A 19,771-nucleotide genomic window follows, 5' to 3' on the forward strand; every position below is an offset into this window, starting at 1 on the left:
TGTTTTCAGATGTATTCGGATTAATGTAGACGTAGCCCTAGTTGAGCGTGTGCTGTAAACTTGAGCTGTGTGCAACCTCTAGTCAGAGCAACCTCCTAAATGTGGTGGGTTTTTTGGTTTTGTTTTGTTTTAAGTGAGGGCATGTATCACACCCCAGTCCCAGTGGGAACTAAAATCCATGCATTTTGCTCATATTTTCCCTCAAGTTTTCCCTCAGGGATCAGTGAAGTCCATCCATCTCTCTGTAAGCTGTGGATCATCAGTGCTCTGCTGCTCTTCTGACTTTCTGTAAGCGCACCCCGAATCCCAGTATTGCTTGAAGATGACGCTGTTTGACCTAGATTAATGTTGTATTTATATCTCGTCAGCACGTTGTTGTCACACATTCCTGGAGTTACGCGTTCTGCTTTCCCGTTAGAATACACACGTTCCTGTTGTGTGTGATTGTCTGGGGAACAATGTAAGTAAGACCCTGGACAGTCCGAAGTGCCCAAAAATAACGAGCCGCATAGTGTTTACGAGCCTGTTCCCACTCATGCAGAGAGAAGCTCGATGCCTTTTACTACGAGCCATAACACTTAATGGCTTTAAAACGGCAGCACATTACATCTGGTGTTTAACAATGGGTATGCCTTTTTATACATGCAGTAATATCACCTGGCTTTAGAAATCTTGTCAAACATCTGTAATCTTGACTTTTATGTACTTTTACACAAATATCAGGGTCTAAGTTAAATCAGTCTGTACAGGATATCGCAGAGGTTTGGGTTTTTTTGTGATTGTTGCTGCGGAGTTTTTGCTCTATATATATATATATATATATATATATATATATATATATATATATATATATATATATATATAAAATAAAAAATTGCATGAAATTGCTTTGCATGCTCTTTTACAGTAATGTTTGTAGGTAAAAGAGCTTTTAGCGGTACTCAAATTGAAGAAGGCACTGGATGAACGTGCGTCGTGATGACGTCACATGACTCAGCCCAAATCTGAGGAAAATCTGCAGTAATTTTGACAATTTTGATCGCAACAGCACAAAATCCAGGAGGGATTGATTACTGATTAAAAAAAAATAATAATAATAAATTATACATCAGGACACACTTGGTTAATTTTTCCAGTCGTTCAAAAGCCTACACATACAGTGTGTTCACAATAGTGGTAAGTGATGAAGCGTTATTAACAGAAATATGTTTTTGGCAGGATGGCACGGCGGTGTAGCGTCGTCTCCTCACAGCTCCAGGCGTCCCCGGTTAGATCCTGAGCTCCGGTTACTGAAGATGAATGAGTTGTTTTTGCTCCCAGAACTGATTCTGTCTTTGAATGCTATCGATCCTGACAGTGAAGTGCAAAAGGGTGGGGGTGAGGGGGGTGCTGCTGCTTATTATTATTATTTATTTTATTTATTTAATTATTATTATTATGCCGTTAAAATGCATTATTTTTGCTAGTTTCAACTATGAACACGCATCGGTCATGTTTAGCATGATGGCATGTACAACACCAGTCCACCTGGAAATCTTTAGTGTGAGTGTGTGACTGTGTGAAAGAAGCAGACCTCCAGCGTGTTGTCATGGGAACAAAAGTGCATGCATCATCACTGCGGGTACGGGGAGGAAGTATCTGATTGGACAAAGCCAGGCTTTACATTACACGCACTTCCCGCATCAAACGGATGACTGAAAGTACTGAATAATACATAGCATCTCGCTCCTGAGTGACAGCAGTGAGCATCTCGTTCATCAGTGAGCAACCAGATGTGTCGAATGATATTTATTTCCCGGCGCTCACAAATCGACAAGAGCGTATTCCTGTGTCTCTCTGCAGTTATTCTTTATGCCTTTTATTAACTGTCTTCTGAATTTGTTGTGATCGATGTATGGAGTGTGTTGTTCACCATTATCTAAAGAAGAAAAACACAAAAAAACATGCTTGCTTTCTAATGCCTTCTTTTCTGCTGTTCTCTCACACAGCTATAGACCTTCTGTACGGAGGAATATACTGTTTTGTGTGCCAAGACTACATATACGATAAAGATATGGAACAGATTGCCAAAGAAGAACAAAGGAAAGCGTGGAAATTGCAAGGTAATGGTTTTTCAGATCACTTGAGCTGCCCCTTTGGTTTGCTTAATGCGATGTGGCTCGGGGATGAAATTGCGAATGCAGTTGAAATAGCAGTGCGCAGTGGAGCACGTGTCCGTCTTTCGGATGAGACGTTAAATCGAGGTCCTGACTCTCTGTGGTCGTTAAAAATCCCAGGACACTTATCGTAAAGAGTAGGGGTGTAACCCTGGAGTCGTGGCGAAATTCCCCCATTGGCCCTTCTCTATCATTGCCCCTAGTAATCTCCATCTCTGAATTGGCTACATCACTCTCTCCTCTCCACTAGTAGCTGGTGTGTGGTGGCGTTCTGGCGAACTATGGCTGCCGTCACATAATCCTGGTGGATGCTACACACTAGTGGTGGTTGAGGAGACCCCCCCCCCTTACTATATAAAGCACTTTGAGTGCCTAGAATATATAAATGTAACCGTAACTAAATAACTGATTAACACTAACGTCTATGTGCACAGATTAGCTGTGCCTGATACTTAATGAGTTGATGTGATGCCAATTGTTTTACTGATAATAAAGCACACTGTTTTGAGGTAATACAGAATGTGTGCATGCCGGCTGTGTGGCTGTCTTACTGACCTCCCCTGCTCTACTGAATTTCAGGCATTGGAGAGAAATATTCGACGTGGGAGCCTACAAAGCGAGAGCTGGAGCTGCTTCGACACAACCCGAAACGACGGAAGATCACCGCAAACTGCACCATAGGTCAGCACTCGGTTTCCCCTAAACCTCTCCGTGTGCAGGGCTGTGGGTGGGGTCTGTGCCACTCCCTGTACAGACCAATGCGGTTTAAATCTCTCCAAATTAGTTTTCGCTCAGGTTGTGTGTGAGGAGATTGCAGAACGCGGAGAAGACTCCGATTACCTCGTTTACTGGGCATCAAGCCTTACTGAGGTCTGAGAGAGCTCTCCTTCCCCTCGCTCAACTCTGTCCCCCCTAGAGTAATATAGTAAAAAATAAAAAAAGACCGGTATGACAGGCTATGATTTCATATCGTTTAGAATGGGCCATGTGTAATGACGGATATCCAGGTCCTTTGAAGATGATGTATGAAATATAAGCTGTTATTATATTGAGGGGGGAAAAAAAACCTGCAGACGTTAGAGGTGCTTTGTCATTTGCAGAGTGTGTACTAGCTGTACAGTTTGTCATTTCGGTGACTGGAAAAGCTGGTTACGAAGAGAATCTTATCCAGAGAATAAAAAAAAAAACCCTGCCCTCAGGTCACGGCACATTGTGACAAATGTTGTAGCGACGCATTCAGGGTGTCTGTCCTGAGATAACTTGCAATAATTCATCCTAAACGTAGAATAAGTCCTCATTGTCTGTCTGGAAGCAAGCTCATTTCACTAAAGTGGCAGTCCTTAAACTGGGAGCCACATACACACGTAGTTATTTCTCATTTTCAGTTGATTAAATCCGCAACAGCAAAATAAAAATAATAATAGTTTTTAAACATTATCTTTTTTTTTTTTTTTTTTTTTTACAATAGATATTTTAAAAATCATTATTCAGATGAAATGTGCCCAGCCTGTCAGTTTGGTGCAGGTCAGTGACGCTTGTACAGATACCGGGTCAACAACTTGTCTCCAATAACAAGGGCTCTCTTTCTTGCTTGGTTTAAGGTCCTTTATTTTAACTAGGTTTTATTTTAATTATCTATTATTAATAATAGTTTCATACAGATGCAGACTGTTTAATTCATGTAAAATGCTGGTCCTTTCCAAGGAAATCGAAAGTTGTTTTACTCCTAAACTACAAAACATGTAAACCTGATGTGAACAGCTGCTTACAGTCTTTACTTTTTGTTGTTGTCCTTTTCCCTGCCTCGCCATCCTCCCAGCACAGATGCTCGCAGTAGGACAGCCTTGTTTTCTGTCCCTCCGTCTCTCTCCTTTAACAGGACTGGAAGGCGTGTGAGCGAGCAGGTGTCTGACGTGTGTAGATTTGGACTGGGGCCACATTTATGCTCTCAGCAAGATCCTGGCCTTCTGGTTGGCCCGTGTCTCAGCTAGTTAGGGGGAAAAATAAACGATGCAGTCCAAGTACTCTGAGGGAGCATGTGTCAGTTCCCTCTCTCTGTGTGTGTCTGTGTGTCTGTCTCAGGTCTGAGGGGTTTGATAAACCTGGGCAACACATGCTTTATGAACTGCATTGTCCAGGCTCTGACTCACACCCCACTGCTGAGGGACTTCTTCCTGTCCGACAGACACAAGTGTGAGATGCAGGCCAACTCCTGCCTTGTGTGTGAGATGTCCCAGCTTTTTCAGGAGGTGAGATACAGGATTTGTGTTTGGGGGTTTTTTTGTTGTTTTTTTGCCTTCACTTTTATGTCACTCTGCTCTGTGCACAGAATTCTGGGATAGTCTTCACTGAAAAGATAATGCTGCCTTTCAGTTTGTCCCAAAATACACAAGCCCAGAGGACAGTCTTTCTGCAGCACCTCTTATCAGATAGGATGCAGGGGTTGTGATTTTAGCACCATGAAGATGAAACATGTACATGCTTGAGGGAGAATACGAAGCATGTGATGATGCTTCACTGGGGGAAAGTTGGCTCCTGAACACTATGAAGAGAGCCTCCCACTGTTGCGATGAGGGGCACAAAAATAACCTGTTATTTATGAAATATAAAGATGATATTAAGATTGCTCAAAGCACCCAAAGAAAACCACACAACAGAATATTCACACATTGTAATAAAATATATGCTTTGCTAATGGCTTATTTTAATATTGCAGGCTTCTGTGATAGGAGTATCGCAAAGGACAGTATAGTCATAACAATTGACCCTTTACTAATCCATAATACACTTTTACAGACGTGGAAGAACGTTAGATTTGACATTTATCTGATTGATATAACTCAGCAGTTGACGGGCCTTGCTCAAGGGGCAGTTTAACGGTCCTGGGATTAGAACTCACAACCTTCCAAGCAGTAGTTCAATGCCTTAACCACTGAGCTACCACTGACCCACCGTACATCCTGAGACAGCGCACTCGCACATCTGTGCATGTTCCTTTATTGCTAACTTAAAAGGAAAACGACTATGAAGACTTGTAGGCCTTAACAATCAGTGATTGCCTTCTCCAAAAATATGTTGTTAGAAACCCATGAAATATGTTCATTACTTTAAAAATACTTAATATTTAATACATATTTTAACCTACGGGTACCGCCATTACATGACATACGCAGTGCACTCTGAGTCGAAGATGTAAAATGGTTGCACTTGAGCACTCGGAGGAATTAGCTACTAGCCCCTGCAGCAGGAAAAGAACATTCACTGTGCTGCTTTTGGCTGTCATTTTCTAGTTCTTGTGTGCTGTGATACAGGGGATATCTGTAATTATAATCAAACCCGTAAGTATCTTGTGAGTTTTTTTCTGTGTATTCTCATAACGTAAAGCTCCTGTAAAATTAGCCTCAAACGCCTAGCCAAGGCATACCCAAAGTAAAATTAAATGGTCTCTTCTGAAAGGTGGACTAAATATTTTACATAATTGGGTTGTTTGGACCTTTGCCAGTGTAACAAGACTGTTTTTGTCAGGATGTTATGGATCAGTGGATTACTATGAGGCTTCATATGAGGTGAGTTTCCTCCCTCTTGTAAGTGTTTGTTTGTATGTTGCTGGTCTGACAGAGATGTTGATTGTAGCTGCTGTTGTGATTGTATCTCAAAACGGTTTATATCAATCCAATCACAAGAATCTTAGCTTTCCAAAGATACAAGTACCTTCATACACACAGAAGCTTTGTAGAGAGCACAGATTTGCTCATAACATGGCGACAGTCAGAATTTTAACAGGATAAAGTATACGACGGCGAGATGGCTGATAATCTCTAAAGTTATTATTAGAATGCTCTCGGCTGGCATAGATGTGCATTTGCTGCACAGACCCCATGGATTTTGCCCCACGCTCGCCTCCTCACCTCTCTGATCGTCTTCATTTTGAGTAATGTCTTCTATATTAGCCTCCTTGCTTGTGTCACCCTCGGGTTCAAATTGAAAAGGCTGAAGACATGTTTATATCACTGTAGGGTCGCTGGAGTATCAAGACCATTGCAACCATTTGAAGTCACTACCCAGAATGCATTGTGACATAAACAGCAATGGTGGCCAATGAGTGCAAGGATTTTTATTTATTATTATTTTTAAAAAACTGACACTTAGTGTTTTTGTATAGCAGATTTGTATAGTAGATGTCAGCGTTAATCTAATAAGCCATACAAGTCTTCATAGTCGGGATTCCGTTTAAAGTACCAGGACAAGAATCCTAATGAACAGATTCATCACAAGACTACAGAGCTCTTGCCTTTGTCTTGGTGTAAAATCAGTCAAAAGTGGACTGAAGATTGTTTTGACCAATTTGTTCCAATAGTCTTAATGAGCTTTCTATCAGTAACTCCAGCTAAAGCCCCGCTTCAGTTTTTCAACTTGTTTTGTTGGTGTGACAAAGACCCAAGTGTACTGGGTTCTGAAGTACGTGAGGATTAAAGGGAAATTGACCATTTGAATGCGTGTAGATAAACACAGATGATAAGAATCTTTGTCTTGTTCTCTCAGTTCTACTCGGGCCATCGCTCTCCCCACATTCCCTTTCGGCTGCTGCACCTGGTGTGGACACACGCACGTCACCTGGCTGGCTATGAGCAGCAGGATGCACACGAGTTCCTCATCGCAGCACTGGACGTGCTACATCGCCACTGCAAAGGTAGATTTGAATTTCACGTCGTCTTGAAATGTAAATGATATACTGTGATATACTGAAACATATGGTTCTTGTACCGCAAATTCTTCATACACTTTAAACTCGATTAACAAATAACTATCGAATGCCTTTGTCAGGATGACTGTTATTGGATGTGACAAAGTACTGTGTTATATACTGAACACACGGAGTATAGCTGATTGCTGGTCTCGTGAATCTGAGGTTAATGTAAGGTGACGAAGGACGTGACCTGTTTCTCTGCAGAGAGAGAACAGAAGACGAGAGACAGAAACTGTGAAAATGGAAAGAGAGGCGAGGTTATGACATTTTTATACAAGGCAGTCATGGAGTGGAAGGCCAGACCAAACAATCGTTAAAGGAATATCAAACGCTTCCTCGTCCGTCTCTCCTGTGCTGTGACTCGGAATGGGATGGGCTTTTCTGCAGTGCTTATTTTTTAACCACACTGTGTGTCTGCTTGTATTCCTGTGCTGCGCTGATCGTCCACCAAGGGGATGACAACGGGAAGAAGGCCAACAACCCGAATCACTGCAACTGCATCATTGACCAAATCTTTACCGGAGGCTTGCAGTCAGATGTCACATGTCAAGTCTGCCAGTAAGCCAGTCTGTCTGTCTGCGTGTGATTTAGGAACAATAATAGTGGGATGAAAACGGGATGATTTTCTGAGAACATGTTCCTTTAATAACATTGTTCTCCAATCTTTTAAGAAAGACAAAAATCAATTGTAATGAACGTACACATTTTACAGTATTTTGTAAATGAATCAAATTATTATTTCAAATTATAATTATTATGTGCTGTCCACAGTGCAGGTTGCTCTTTTTGTAAGATCCACGAGTAGGGTTACTAGGTTCCATGTGTAATGTCCATGTACTGCAGATATATATATATATATATATATATATATATATATATATATATATATATATATATATATATATATATATATATAATATATATACTGCAAATCATAAATGTGCACCAGTGTTAACTTGCACCCAGTGTTTCCCATTAAAAGACTGAGGAAAAAGAAGTACAGTATGCTTAATTTTACCCATGTCCAAACATTTTGGGGCATGTTTCAAGTATTTTGTGTGGTTTTTGAGTATTTCGGGTGGGGAATTTTACTGAAACCTGAAAACCGACCTAAAACTTCATCAGATTTTCACACAACTTCTCAAATTAGATAAAGAGAACCCAATTAAACAAATGAGACAAAAATATTATACTTGGTCATTTATTTACTGAGGAAAATGATCCAATATTACATTTCTGTGAGTGGCAAAAATATGTGAACCTTTATTTTCAGTATCTGGTGATACTTGTGCAGCAATAACCTCAACTGAACATTTCCAGTAACTGTTGATCAGTCCTGCACATCGGCTTGGAGTCATTTTAGCCCATTTCTCAGTACAAAACAGCTTCAACTCTGGGATGTTGGTGGGTTTCCTCACATGAACTGTTTGCTTTGGGTCCTTCCACAATATTTGTATTGAATTAAGGTCATGACTTTGCCTTGTCATCTATTTCACAGATAGGATAAGGTTCTTATGCTGGAATACAGTGTTTTCCTTTCTCCATACATAATGCTTCTCATTTAAACCAAAAAGGTCTATTTTGGTCTCATCTATCCACAAAACATCCCAATAGCCTTCTGATTTGTCCACATGATATTTAGCAAACTGCAGAAAGGCAGCAATGTTCTCTTTGGAGAGCACTGACTTTCTCTTTGCAATCCTGCCATGCACACTATTGTTGTTGTTCAGTGTTCTCCTGATGGTGGACTAATGAACATTAACTGTAGCCTTTAGTTGCGAGAGAGGCCTTTAGTTGCTTAGAAGTTACCCTGGGTTCCTCTGTGACCTCGTGGACTATGACACATCTTGCTCTTGGGGTGATCTTTGTTGGCTGACCACTCCTGAGAAGAGTAACTATAGTCTTGAATTTCCTCCATTTGTACACCATCTGTCTGACTGTGGATTGGTGGAGTCCAAACTCTTTAGAAATGGTTCTGTAACCTTTTTCAGCCTGATGAGCATCAACTATTTTCTGAGGTCCTCAGAAATCTCCTTTTGTTCGTGCCATAATACACTTCCACAAACGTATGTTGAGAAGATCAGACAGTGTTAGATCCCTGTTCTTTAAATAAAACAGGGTGCTCACTCACACCTGATTTTCATCCCATAGATTGAAAACACCTGACTCTAATTTCACCTTCAAATTAACTGCTAATTAGAGGTGCACATACGTTTGCCACTTGCAGATATGTAATATTGGATCATTTTCCTCAATAAATAAATGACCAAGTATTTTTGTATCATTTGTTTAATTAGGTTCTCCTTATCTACTTTTAGGACTTGTGTGAAAATCAGATGATGATTTAGGTCATATTTAGGCAGATATATAGAAACTTCTAAAGGGTTCACAAACTTTCAAGCACCACTGTGCGTGTATATATAAAACGTTATATGAAAAAAATAAACTATGGAGTGTGTGATGAGGCCTGGCCCGAAGCAGAGAAACAGTTTTTTAATTCCTATTAAATTCCTCTTATGCCACAGCAATTTGGCAACAATTACAGTATTTTAATTTATTATCAAACGCATCATAATGGTGTAGAATCTTTAAAAGGACATTCCTCTCTATTTTTTCCCCTCTCTCGCTTGAAGTTGAGAAGTTAAAAAGCATGCGCATCAGCATGATTCCGTTAACCATAAAGTACAAACTCGGATTTTCCCATGGCTGAAAATTTGCTGACTATTACAAAGCACTGACACAGGAGACTCTTTCCATAAACGTCGCCTAAACATCTCCTTTCGGAAAGCTTCACCATATCGACGATTTTCACATTTTTCTTTGTCGAATTACGAGTTTTTTAATCAGTTTATTAGACTTTGATTACGTAGAGTGTCTGCCATACAAGCCCCTCTGTTTGAGATGTTAGAAATGGAAACAGTAATGTGTTTGCGTTTAAGCCGGCACTACTATCACAGCTGCTGTGAATGTAATCAACACCTTCTGACCATTCAGATTGCAGTATTCAACAACTCTGTGGTATTAAAAGGTTTTATGACATGAGTGTTTTAGTCAACAGCACAAATCTATATAGTATCTTACTAATGTTCAATTGATATTTGTACAGTTTTTAAATATACATAACATTACCATGTTAGTTTTTTTTAGTATATTGCTCTTTATATTACTTTACTATTATTCATTTCTAAGATTGGTGTTTATTATGTAAGGTAAAGCTGTGTTTTGGTCAGACTGAGTGGTTTGGAAATTTTGTGTATATTTTCACTGTGATGCCATCTGGTGTTCAAAAAAAATTCAATTCAGCAACATTATTCCTTGTCCAGATTTTGCTCATAACTTGCGATCATCTAGTCTAAGTAATATTAAGATATGTGATATAACGCTTTTATTCTTCTCGTAGTGGTGTATCAACAACAATAGACCCCTTCTGGGACATCAGTTTAGACCTTCCGGGTTCTTCCACTCCGTTCTGGCCACTCAGTCCTGGCTCTGATGGGAGCGTGGTGAACGGAGAGAGCCATCCAAGTGGAGCTACCACACTAACGGACTGCTTACGCAGGTACACACACATTCTCACATCCGTCTGACACGCTGAGTTGTATTAACAACCACAATAAAAGTTATAATCTGATCTGGAATGAATGAAATGCATACATGCATGAATGGTTACTAGTTTGGAGATGATATGTAGCTGTATTAAATTAGCATTGTGAATACTGTTAGAATAGGTTACGCTACGATACGTCCGCAACACGTCTATACTTGTAATCTCGCTTCGCTACGATACGTCCGCAACACGTCTACACTTGTAATCTCGCTTTGCTGCGATACGTCTGCAACACGTCTACGCGTGTAATCTCGCTTCGCTGCGATACGTCCACAACACGTCTACGCGTGTAATCTACTGAGATTGTGTGTTGTAGTAAGATTATGATGGTATACTTGTAGGGACTGCCACAATCCCACTACAACACATCTACAGCTGTAATCTCACTCGCCACACCACAAGTACTTCCGATAATCTCAGTTGCTACCACCCGTCTACAGCTATAATCTCACTCACTACGGCACGTTTACTGTTATAGTGTCACCGTCTACAATGCACATTTGGCCATAATCTGAGTCGCTACAGCATGTTTACAGCCATAAACTCACTACAATATTCCTCCAGTTTAATGATAATTGAGCTCCAGGTAACGTGACGTGTATACCTGTGCTGCAGATTCACACGACCCGAGCACTTAGGAAGCAGTGCGAAAATCAAATGCAGTGGTTGCCATAGTTACCAGGAGTCCACCAAGCAGCTGACAATGAAGAGGCTCCCCATCGTGGCTTGCTTTCACCTCAAAGTGAGTGTGTGTATGTGTGTTTTCCTGACTTTTCTACAAAAATTTTAACTTGCACTGAATTCTGCTGTTTCTCTCACGTGTGCTTCAGAGGTTTGAGCATTCCGCAAAGCTCCGAAGGAAAATCACCACGTATGTCTCGTTTCCATTAGAGCTTGATATGACTCCCTTCATGGCCTCCAGGTAAATAAAGTTTTATAGATCACATGATTTATTTTAATTATTTAAAATATATATATAAAATATATAACACTCATGTTCCATTCACTGTTGCACATTACATCAGTACATTGACTAAGGCCTTATCTTTAGATGTTATTACAATTCATTTAACATTGTTTCACATTGTTATTCTTAAAATAATCCGAACGTAGTGTTTGTAACAGAAATATCCGTCTCTCACAGAGGCTACAAAAAAAGTCTACACACCTCTGTTAAAATGTAATGTAAAAGGGGGGGGGTTGAACAAAACCAAGATAAATCGTGTCAGAAAAATGAAAAATGAATAGAAATGGTTGGGGGGTGCTTTTTATAACCTAGTTGCACAAGTGTGAACACCGTATAACTGATATGTTGTTAAAGCGATAGTTCACCCAAGAATAAAAATTCTGTCTTCAAATTGTTCACCCTCATGGTGTTCCAAACCCATAAGACTTTTGTTCATCTTCGGAATACCTACAATGAGCATCGGAACTGCACCATGGGGCATTGGAAGAAGACGGCCTGGTCTGATGAATCCTTGTTTTCTTTTACATCATGTGGACGACTGGGTGCGTGTGCGTCGCTTACCTGAGAAAGAGATGGCACCAGGATGCACTATGGGAAGAAGGCAAGCTGGTGGAGGCAGTGTGATGCTCTGCGCAATGTTCTGCTGGAAAACTTTGAGTGCTGGCATTCATGTGGATGTTACTTTGACACGTAGCTCTTACCTAAACATAGTTGCAGACCATGTACATCCCTGGCAGTGGCCTCTTTCAGCAGGATAATGCTCCCTGTCACACTGCAGAAATAGTTCAGGAATGGTTTGAGGAACATGACAGAGTTCAAGCTGTTGATTTGTCCTCTAAATTCCACAGATCTCAATCCGATTGAGTATCTGTGGGATGTGCTGGACAAACAAGTCCGATCCATGGAGGACCTACCTTGCAACTTGCAGGACTTAAAGGATCTGCTGTGAACATCTTGGTGCCAAATACTACAGCACACCTTCAGAGGTCTTGTTGAGTCCATGCCTCGATGAGTCAGAGCTGTTTTGGGGTTCACAGGGGGGGACCATACACCCGCTGTAGAATAGGTCACTCCAGGATGACCCACAAGTTTTTAATATTCGGAGAAGTCTCACCAACATGTACCTCCTGCCAGAATCCATTATCCTCGAAACATGTTTTATGACTGTACTGGTCTTAACCCTGTGGGAAACCTTTTTTTTTATTCAGTCAACACTGGAAGAAATTTTTAACAAAGTCATTTTGAGAGTTTTTAGGATTTAAAAAACCTTATATAGAGTTTCTTAGATGTTTCTCGCCATGGAAATAGCTATAGAAGCTGGCATGGCGTTAAACCGAACAAACACAAGGGGACCTACAAAATATTAGGCTGGTGGTTTTAATGTTATGGCTGATCGGTGTATGTAGAACACTGAGTTTGTACAGATTGGCAGTGAGTTCAAATCACTCTTCTAGAGCCACAGACATTAACCTGCTAGCTTCATTCCTCAGCTGTAATTGATTGTAGAGTGTGAACTGCACAGAATGTACAGGCTGTGAGCCACCTGCAGTGACGAACTCAATTAGCAGCATGCAGATGGACCGAGAAGTCTCTCTCTCTCTCTCTCTCTGTCGAGCTGTTTTGCTCTGTTTCGCTCTCGCTCTGTTTCAGTCCGTTTCTCTTTCTCTCTCTCTCTGTCGAGCTGTGTGTTTCTCTTTCTCTCTCTCTGTCTGTGTTTCTGTCTCTCTGTGTTTCTTTCTCTCTCTCTGTGTTTCTCTCTCTCTCTCTCTGTCTTTCTCTCTCTCTCTCTGTGTCTTTCTCTCTCTCTCTCTCTCTGTCTTTCTCTCTCTCTCTCTCTCTCTCTCTCTCTCTCTGTGTGTGTTTCTCTCTCTCTCTGTGTGTGTTTCTCTCTCTCTCTCTCTCTCTGTTTCTCTCTCTCTCTCTCTCTCTCTCTCTGTGTTTCTCTCTCTCTCTATCTCTCTCTCTGTGTTTCTCTCTCTCTCTCTCTCTCTTTCACACGCACACAGCTACTTGTAGTACTCGATTGTATTCATGGTATTGTGTGAACCTTTTATCGAATTAATCTGAGGTAACTATGATGAAATCCCTGAACATATCAGGAGAGGTTAATGTGGCCGTGTGCTGTGAATAATAAGTGTTTGTGTTCACAGTAAAGAGAGCCGGATGAATGGACAGTACCAGCAGCCAGTAGATTCATTAAACAATGATAATAAGTAAGTGTCTCCTCCTGGCTTTACCTCCACATCACGTACTGTGCAGTACTGGTGTTCCCAGCTGTTTTTTTTTAATTTACTCTTACATCTTATTATCAGCTATAATTGCATATGTCCCCTCCTCTTGTCCCTGCAGGTATTCTCTCTTTGCTGTAGTGAATCATCAGGGCACACTGGAGAGCGGCCATTACACCACGTTCATCCGCCAACATAAGGACCAATGGTTTAAATGTGATGATGCAATCATCACTAAAGCCAGCATTAAGGACGTGCTGGACAGTGAAGGGTCAGTCACACACACGTTTGAAGGAATGCCTCTGTAGCCCTTGTACTACATGTAGTACTTGGTCATATTATAGCGACAAGATTACATTACTGTCATTTAATTATTACATACCTATGCATACGCTGCCTGGCCAAAAAAAAGTCGCACACTCTTTTTAAAAAAGAAAAAAAAAAAAAAAAACATCTTTGTTGCACCACCTTTAGCTTTGATTACAGCGCACATTCATCATGGCATTGTTTCGACATCCTTGTGCAACATGACAACATTTATGTCCATCCAGAGGCGCATTCATTTTCGGCCAGGACAGGAGAGTAGAACCGCTCTGTAAAGGTCTCTGTGGTGGCCAGTTCATGCGTGAAAATGATTCCTCAAGCTCCCTGAACCGCTCTTTAACAATTTGAGCCCAATGAATCTTGGCATTGTTCCAGATTTTGAACGTTTTTCCGACCACTTTTCTTCCTCAAAGTGGACAGTTCGCCACTCTCCTTCCAGGATTTAATAATGCACTAGACAGTTCTTAACCCAATTCCATGGATTTCACCAATCTCCTAAATTGTTTTCTTTGCTTGATGCAGACCAGTAATTTGCCCCTTCTGAAACACAGTAGCATCTTTTCCACGACTACCTGATACGTCTTCTGACATGGTTTATTTTAAGAAATGCGAAGGTATACACTGCATCAGTTGGGGTTAAAAGAATTGTAGCCAGCTGAAACATACAGTATTAATCACTGCAGTAATGATCCAATCATAGGCTCTTGAGTATTTGCGCATTTAAATCCAAACAGCGACCTTTTTTTTTTTTTTTTTTAAAGCCAGGCAGTTTATATGTTGTTAAATATGTAGTGTTTTTAATACATGGTTAGTTTGAACCATCTGGGCTCTCATTTATCAGTGCTATGAATTCACAATTATGTGCATAGTGACTAAATGAACATTTGTGTGTGGATGTGCACAAGGGGTGTTGCAGTTTTAAATTTTCACAGTATGATAACCTAGTCTAAAAACATTTCACAGTATCACAGTGTTAATCGACCATTTAAAATAGGGCTGCACAATTAATCGAATATCGATCTCGATTACGATTTTGACTACCCATGATTACATGAACATGATCGACTGCGATATTGACATTTAAAGTTCGTCCTCCGCTCATAGAAAACTCCGCTGCAGATCAAATCAAGCGCTTCCTACACTTACAACCAATCACCATAGAGCGGCGCAGGGATGACGTCATTTTGTAACGCCAAAACCTGGAAACGAGTTAGCATTTTAACTGAGGGGAAATCATGACACTAACATGTTGCTAAATAAGACTACAGATGATGTTGGGGACATTAAACGTCATCACGCCGAACAGGAAATGTCTTGGTAGATAAACTGGATCAGGTGTGCTGTGCACATTTCCCACAAAAAACGTGGATGAAGATTCCTCCACAGAGTAAATCCGTATTATGGAAAATGTTTTAAATAAACTTTGGAAAAGTTTGTCGAAAGCTTGGTGATGGTGAAGTCGAGTGACCGTGGTGTAGTTCGTTTATTTCTGGCGATTGTATTTAGGCTTCAAACTTCATAAAAGTTGTGTTCATTTGTGAAAATGATCTTGATGGACAAAACGTGTTAGTGTTGTAAACTTTTGTTGATCACAGAGATTATTTTTTGCAATAATCCAAAAGCCTATGGGAAAATCCTATTGGGTTTTTGTCGAGGGAACCCGTGTGATTATAACTTCCGGATTTCGGTACAAAATGACATCATCCTTGTGTCACCACTCTATTGGGTGATTTGGCTGCGTCTCTCCTCCTGTAAACACTGTTATTGCCTTTTCTCCATAGGCCTGAATTGTTTTCATTTGGTTGATGGCATTTTTATTTTTACTTATCCTATATTTTGGGTACAATTTTATTTATATTTTTCTTCTACGAGATGATGCACTTTAAGGATTAGTCTAATTTGATGCAAAGATATTTGTACAGTAGCAGGAATTTAGCACAACATGGAGGTGAAAGTGCAATAAAAATATGTTGTCCCTAAAATCAATGAATAATCGTGATAAATAATCGTGATCTCAATATTGATCAAAAATAATCGTGATTTATCATTTTGGCCATAATCGTGCAGCACTAGTTTAAAACCACACAAGCTGGTCTTGAAAATGAAAGAAAACATTCATTAATAAATCTTTGTACAAAAGTCTCTTTGGACATTCTCGTATAGATAACAAAAACTAAAAGGCTCAGAAAAAGATAAAATCCTGTAATTATAATAAAAAGAACTTCTTTCTTAAACATGAAGGAAAGTTGTGGTGCAGAAAGGTGAGGGTGTTGACATGGTTTTGAGAACACATTTTTAAGGAAATCTTTTAAAATCTCTTCCATGAAATCCCTTATACTGCTAGTTGTAGAATCTGGCGTGTGAGGGTGGGGAGGCAGGCGGATTTTAAGCCGAACGTTCATTCAGTTTGCACTTTTCAGCACACTTTTTTTTAAAAAATAAATAAATAAAAAATTAATTAATAAATAAGAACAAGACAGTGGGAAAACTGGTCCATCCTCGCAGCTTTCACTCCTCAAGGTTCAAGTTCACGCTCTGTGGCGTGTGTGCAAGTGTGTCACAAGCTCTGCCAGCTGTATCACGTTCTCTCGCTGGTTATGGGAAGTCACTGAAAGCACAAAGAGACCCAAATAAGTAGGCTGGTGGTAATAAGACACTGGTGAGAATCATCACCCATGACCTGCCGGTTTGATCTGCCTCCAGTCCATCCACAGCTGATGCTCGACCACGCCCCCACAGCCCGACTCAGACTAGGAAGTTGTCTGGCCTGCAGTTGACGACACCCCCACCCCCTCCCCCAAGCTGCAGAACAATACAGAGAGAAAAGTCAAGAGAATGCAACAATATGCCCCCAACACAAAACTGCTTTAACCTGGTAGAAAGCCCACTTGTATGGCTTCGTCCACTGGACCCGGATCTGCTGCTCCCTATTTTGTGAGGTCAGTCAGCGGACTGGTGTTATCCGAAAAATTGGGTACAAACCTCTGATGATGGCCAGCCAGTCCTAGTAACTGCCTCATCCCCTTTTCAGTCTTGGGTCTTGGGAAGGCTGCAGTCACTGCTGTCTCATCAATTTGGGGATGCATGGGCCTACGGCCCAAGTGAAAGCTCAGATCCCCAGGACAGACCTCAGATGTTGTAAATGCCACTGTCAACCATTACTATAAATGATTGTCTCTGGGGCTCCAAACAAACCAAACAGTTTGGGGGAAAATACCTAACTAGTGTTAATGGTAAATGGTCTGCACTTATATAGTGCTTTTTTTAAACTTAGCAGTTCTACAAAGCGCTTTACACTGTCTCATTCACCCATTTTCTCACTCACACACGTGCACACACACACACACACACACACACGGTAGCAGAGCTGCCATGCAAGGCTCTAACTTGCCATCGGGAGCAACTTGGGGTTTCATATCTTGCCCAAGGACACTTCCATATGTGGAATCACGTGGGCCGGGAATCGAGCCGCCAACCCTAAGATTAGTGGACAACCCGCTCTACCACCTGAGCCACAGCCGCCCTCTAGTGTCAGCGATGCCGTGTTCTTCTCTGCATTTGATAACCCTTGTATAGTTATGAACATGCTTGGAGTGGCAGCGGAGGGAGTGATGTAACATTTACGTTTACATTGTTTACAGCAGTAATAGATTACACAGCCAAAGGGTTTTCAGTGTAGTCACGACCACTGTGCTTAGAAACAGAGGTTGCTTTAGTATGATTCAGAACGAGTCCAGAGTAAAGGGGTTGTGAAATCCAGCATACCTTATTTGCACTTGGACCCAAAATGGATGAGAACCACTGGAGTAAGGAACTTGATTGGGTTCCTAAAAAAAACAACAACAACAAAAAAAATACGAGTAGACAGTAATGGGTGTAAATGCAGGAGGATTTAAAATTTTATAAACGATTATTTTCTGCACAGTGCTGATAAATGAGGCCATGGGTATCATCATTTAAGTGCATCTTACACTAACTCAACTGTTTATTTTTTGCAGGTATCTGCTGTTTTATCATAAACAGTTCCTTGAGTATGAGTAACCCCTAAAAGCAGATGTTGAAGATGGACACCTAAAACGAGATGGACCATTAGAGTGAATGGGATGGAGAAAGAAAACCAGAAAAGTAAAGATGGCTGTCAGTCTCGCACAAGTACAGCTGGGAGCAGCAGAAGCAGCAAGAAAGTGCATAAATACCATAATTATTCCTCGAGTAAAATAAATCGAATAAGAAATGAAAACCAAATGCATAGCTAACAAGCTGTGTCAGTCCACACTGAGCTACCAAGATCTATTTGGGGAGGGGGTAGAATTGAGTGAGAAGTGATCGAAGATGGAGCTCCTTGTCCGTTCACACACGAATGGAGAGGACGGAAAGGCCGTTTATCTAGCTCAGCCTCAGTTTTCTGCCTTTTCCACACCTGATTATTCAGCTTTAGTTCATGATCCCTTTTCCTTGTGACCTCAGAATGACAGAGCATTTCAGTCACCACAGCCAGTGAGGAATAATGTTTCTGTTGTTAAGTGTGTTTCTTTTTCTGCATTAATTGCCTGAAAGCAAATATGAAAGAAAACCATGTGGTACTAAAGGTTTTGTGGAAATTGTTGATAGTTTTTATCCTCTGTGAATTCAGTTATGAAATACTGTATACCTGTAAGTCCTGCACATGTTTCCCCCCGTGTGGATGGGTGAAATGATGGATTGTATGAAAAGAGATGGAGCGTGAATAAGGTTGGCACATTGTACACATTGGTTCTCCTGATTCTTTCTCTCACTGCATTTCTGGGGGGGTTTTTTGTTTTTGTTTTTTTGATTGAGGGCAGGGAAATATTGTGTATATATACGTACATCTATTTTTATAAAGACATTGGACTCTTGTTTGAGATACTTTCCCCACCCACATCCTTGACTTTCTCAAATCTCTGCTGTTTTTTTTTTTATTATTATTTTTATTTCAGGAAATGCAGCTATGTCTCTCACCTTTTTTTTTTTCAACTGAAAATTTAGTCATTGTTTGTTAAATATTGCAAGTTTGGATGGCAAAGGCTTCTCGTCAAGGTTTGGGTGATGCATTATGGACATGTAATGTTCTCTCATGGTGCGTCCTGACATGGCTTGATTCAGCAGTGTTAGCCCTGCCACATGTTGCTCGGATTTTGTGCGTGCGTGTGTGTGTGAGATGCGTCTATGCAGTGTGTGTGCACGCGTGTGCTTGTGTCATTTTAAGTCTGTGTGTGTGTGTGTGTGTGTGCGCGCGCATGCGCGTGCGTACTGAATCAGTACTTAAACTTGGCATGCTGTCTAAACTGGATTGTAAAAAACTTTGGGAGAGGAGTGAATTTTTATAAATGTTAACCATGTATGTATGTATAGTATGTACGTATGTATCATATGTATGTATATAAAACAGATGAATGAAAAATTGTTTCATTTATGACTTCTGTTAATAATAATCCCTGTGTAGCATATACACACACTTACTGCCTAATCACATGCACACATTGTCATATTATGTGGTGATGTGTGATTCTTCCTTAGCAAGCTAAATGTTTTATTCTGTAAGCATGTCTCACTTCTAAAGAACTAAATCACGGGTTTCACAACAACTGCATGTATACTTAGCAGATTTATTTTTTTTGTAAATTATTTAGCAAAATATGTCGATTTTCTCTCCACTCCCATAACATACTCACATCAGATGTTGGTGCAGATAAATTGGCCGTTTTATCAGGTGGCCACAGG

The 19,771-nt window shown here is 40.6% G+C and overlaps 1 protein-coding gene across 5 annotated transcripts in view; it reads left to right on the forward strand.

Moving 5' to 3' along the window:
* The window catches only part of usp22 (ubiquitin specific peptidase 22), a 47,861-nt gene extending 28,410 nt beyond the window's left edge, over positions 1–19,451 (forward strand). For all 5 annotated transcript variants that reach the window (XM_053639101.1, XM_053639098.1, XM_053639099.1 and 2 more), the window contains 11 exons: positions 1,989–2,102; positions 2,736–2,837; positions 4,239–4,405; positions 6,699–6,846; positions 7,356–7,461; positions 10,304–10,462; positions 11,126–11,252; positions 11,341–11,432; positions 13,628–13,690; positions 13,827–13,976; positions 18,028–19,451. In XM_053639101.1, the coding sequence (XP_053495076.1) occupies positions 1,989–2,102; positions 2,736–2,837; positions 4,239–4,405; positions 6,699–6,846; positions 7,356–7,461; positions 10,304–10,462; positions 11,126–11,252; positions 11,341–11,432; positions 13,628–13,690; positions 13,827–13,976; positions 18,028–18,070 (1,271 nt within the window). In that variant the 3' untranslated portion in view covers positions 18,071–19,451. The remainder of the gene's footprint in view (positions 1–1,988; positions 2,103–2,735; positions 2,838–4,238; positions 4,406–6,698; positions 6,847–7,355; positions 7,462–10,303; positions 10,463–11,125; positions 11,253–11,340; positions 11,433–13,627; positions 13,691–13,826; positions 13,977–18,027) is intronic.
* The last annotated feature ends 320 nt before the right edge of the window (positions 19,452–19,771 follow it).

This window comes from Ictalurus furcatus, chromosome 13, assembly GCF_023375685.1.
Source record: "Ictalurus furcatus strain D&B chromosome 13, Billie_1.0, whole genome shotgun sequence".
NCBI classification, from domain to species: domain Eukaryota; kingdom Metazoa; phylum Chordata; class Actinopteri; order Siluriformes; family Ictaluridae; genus Ictalurus; species Ictalurus furcatus.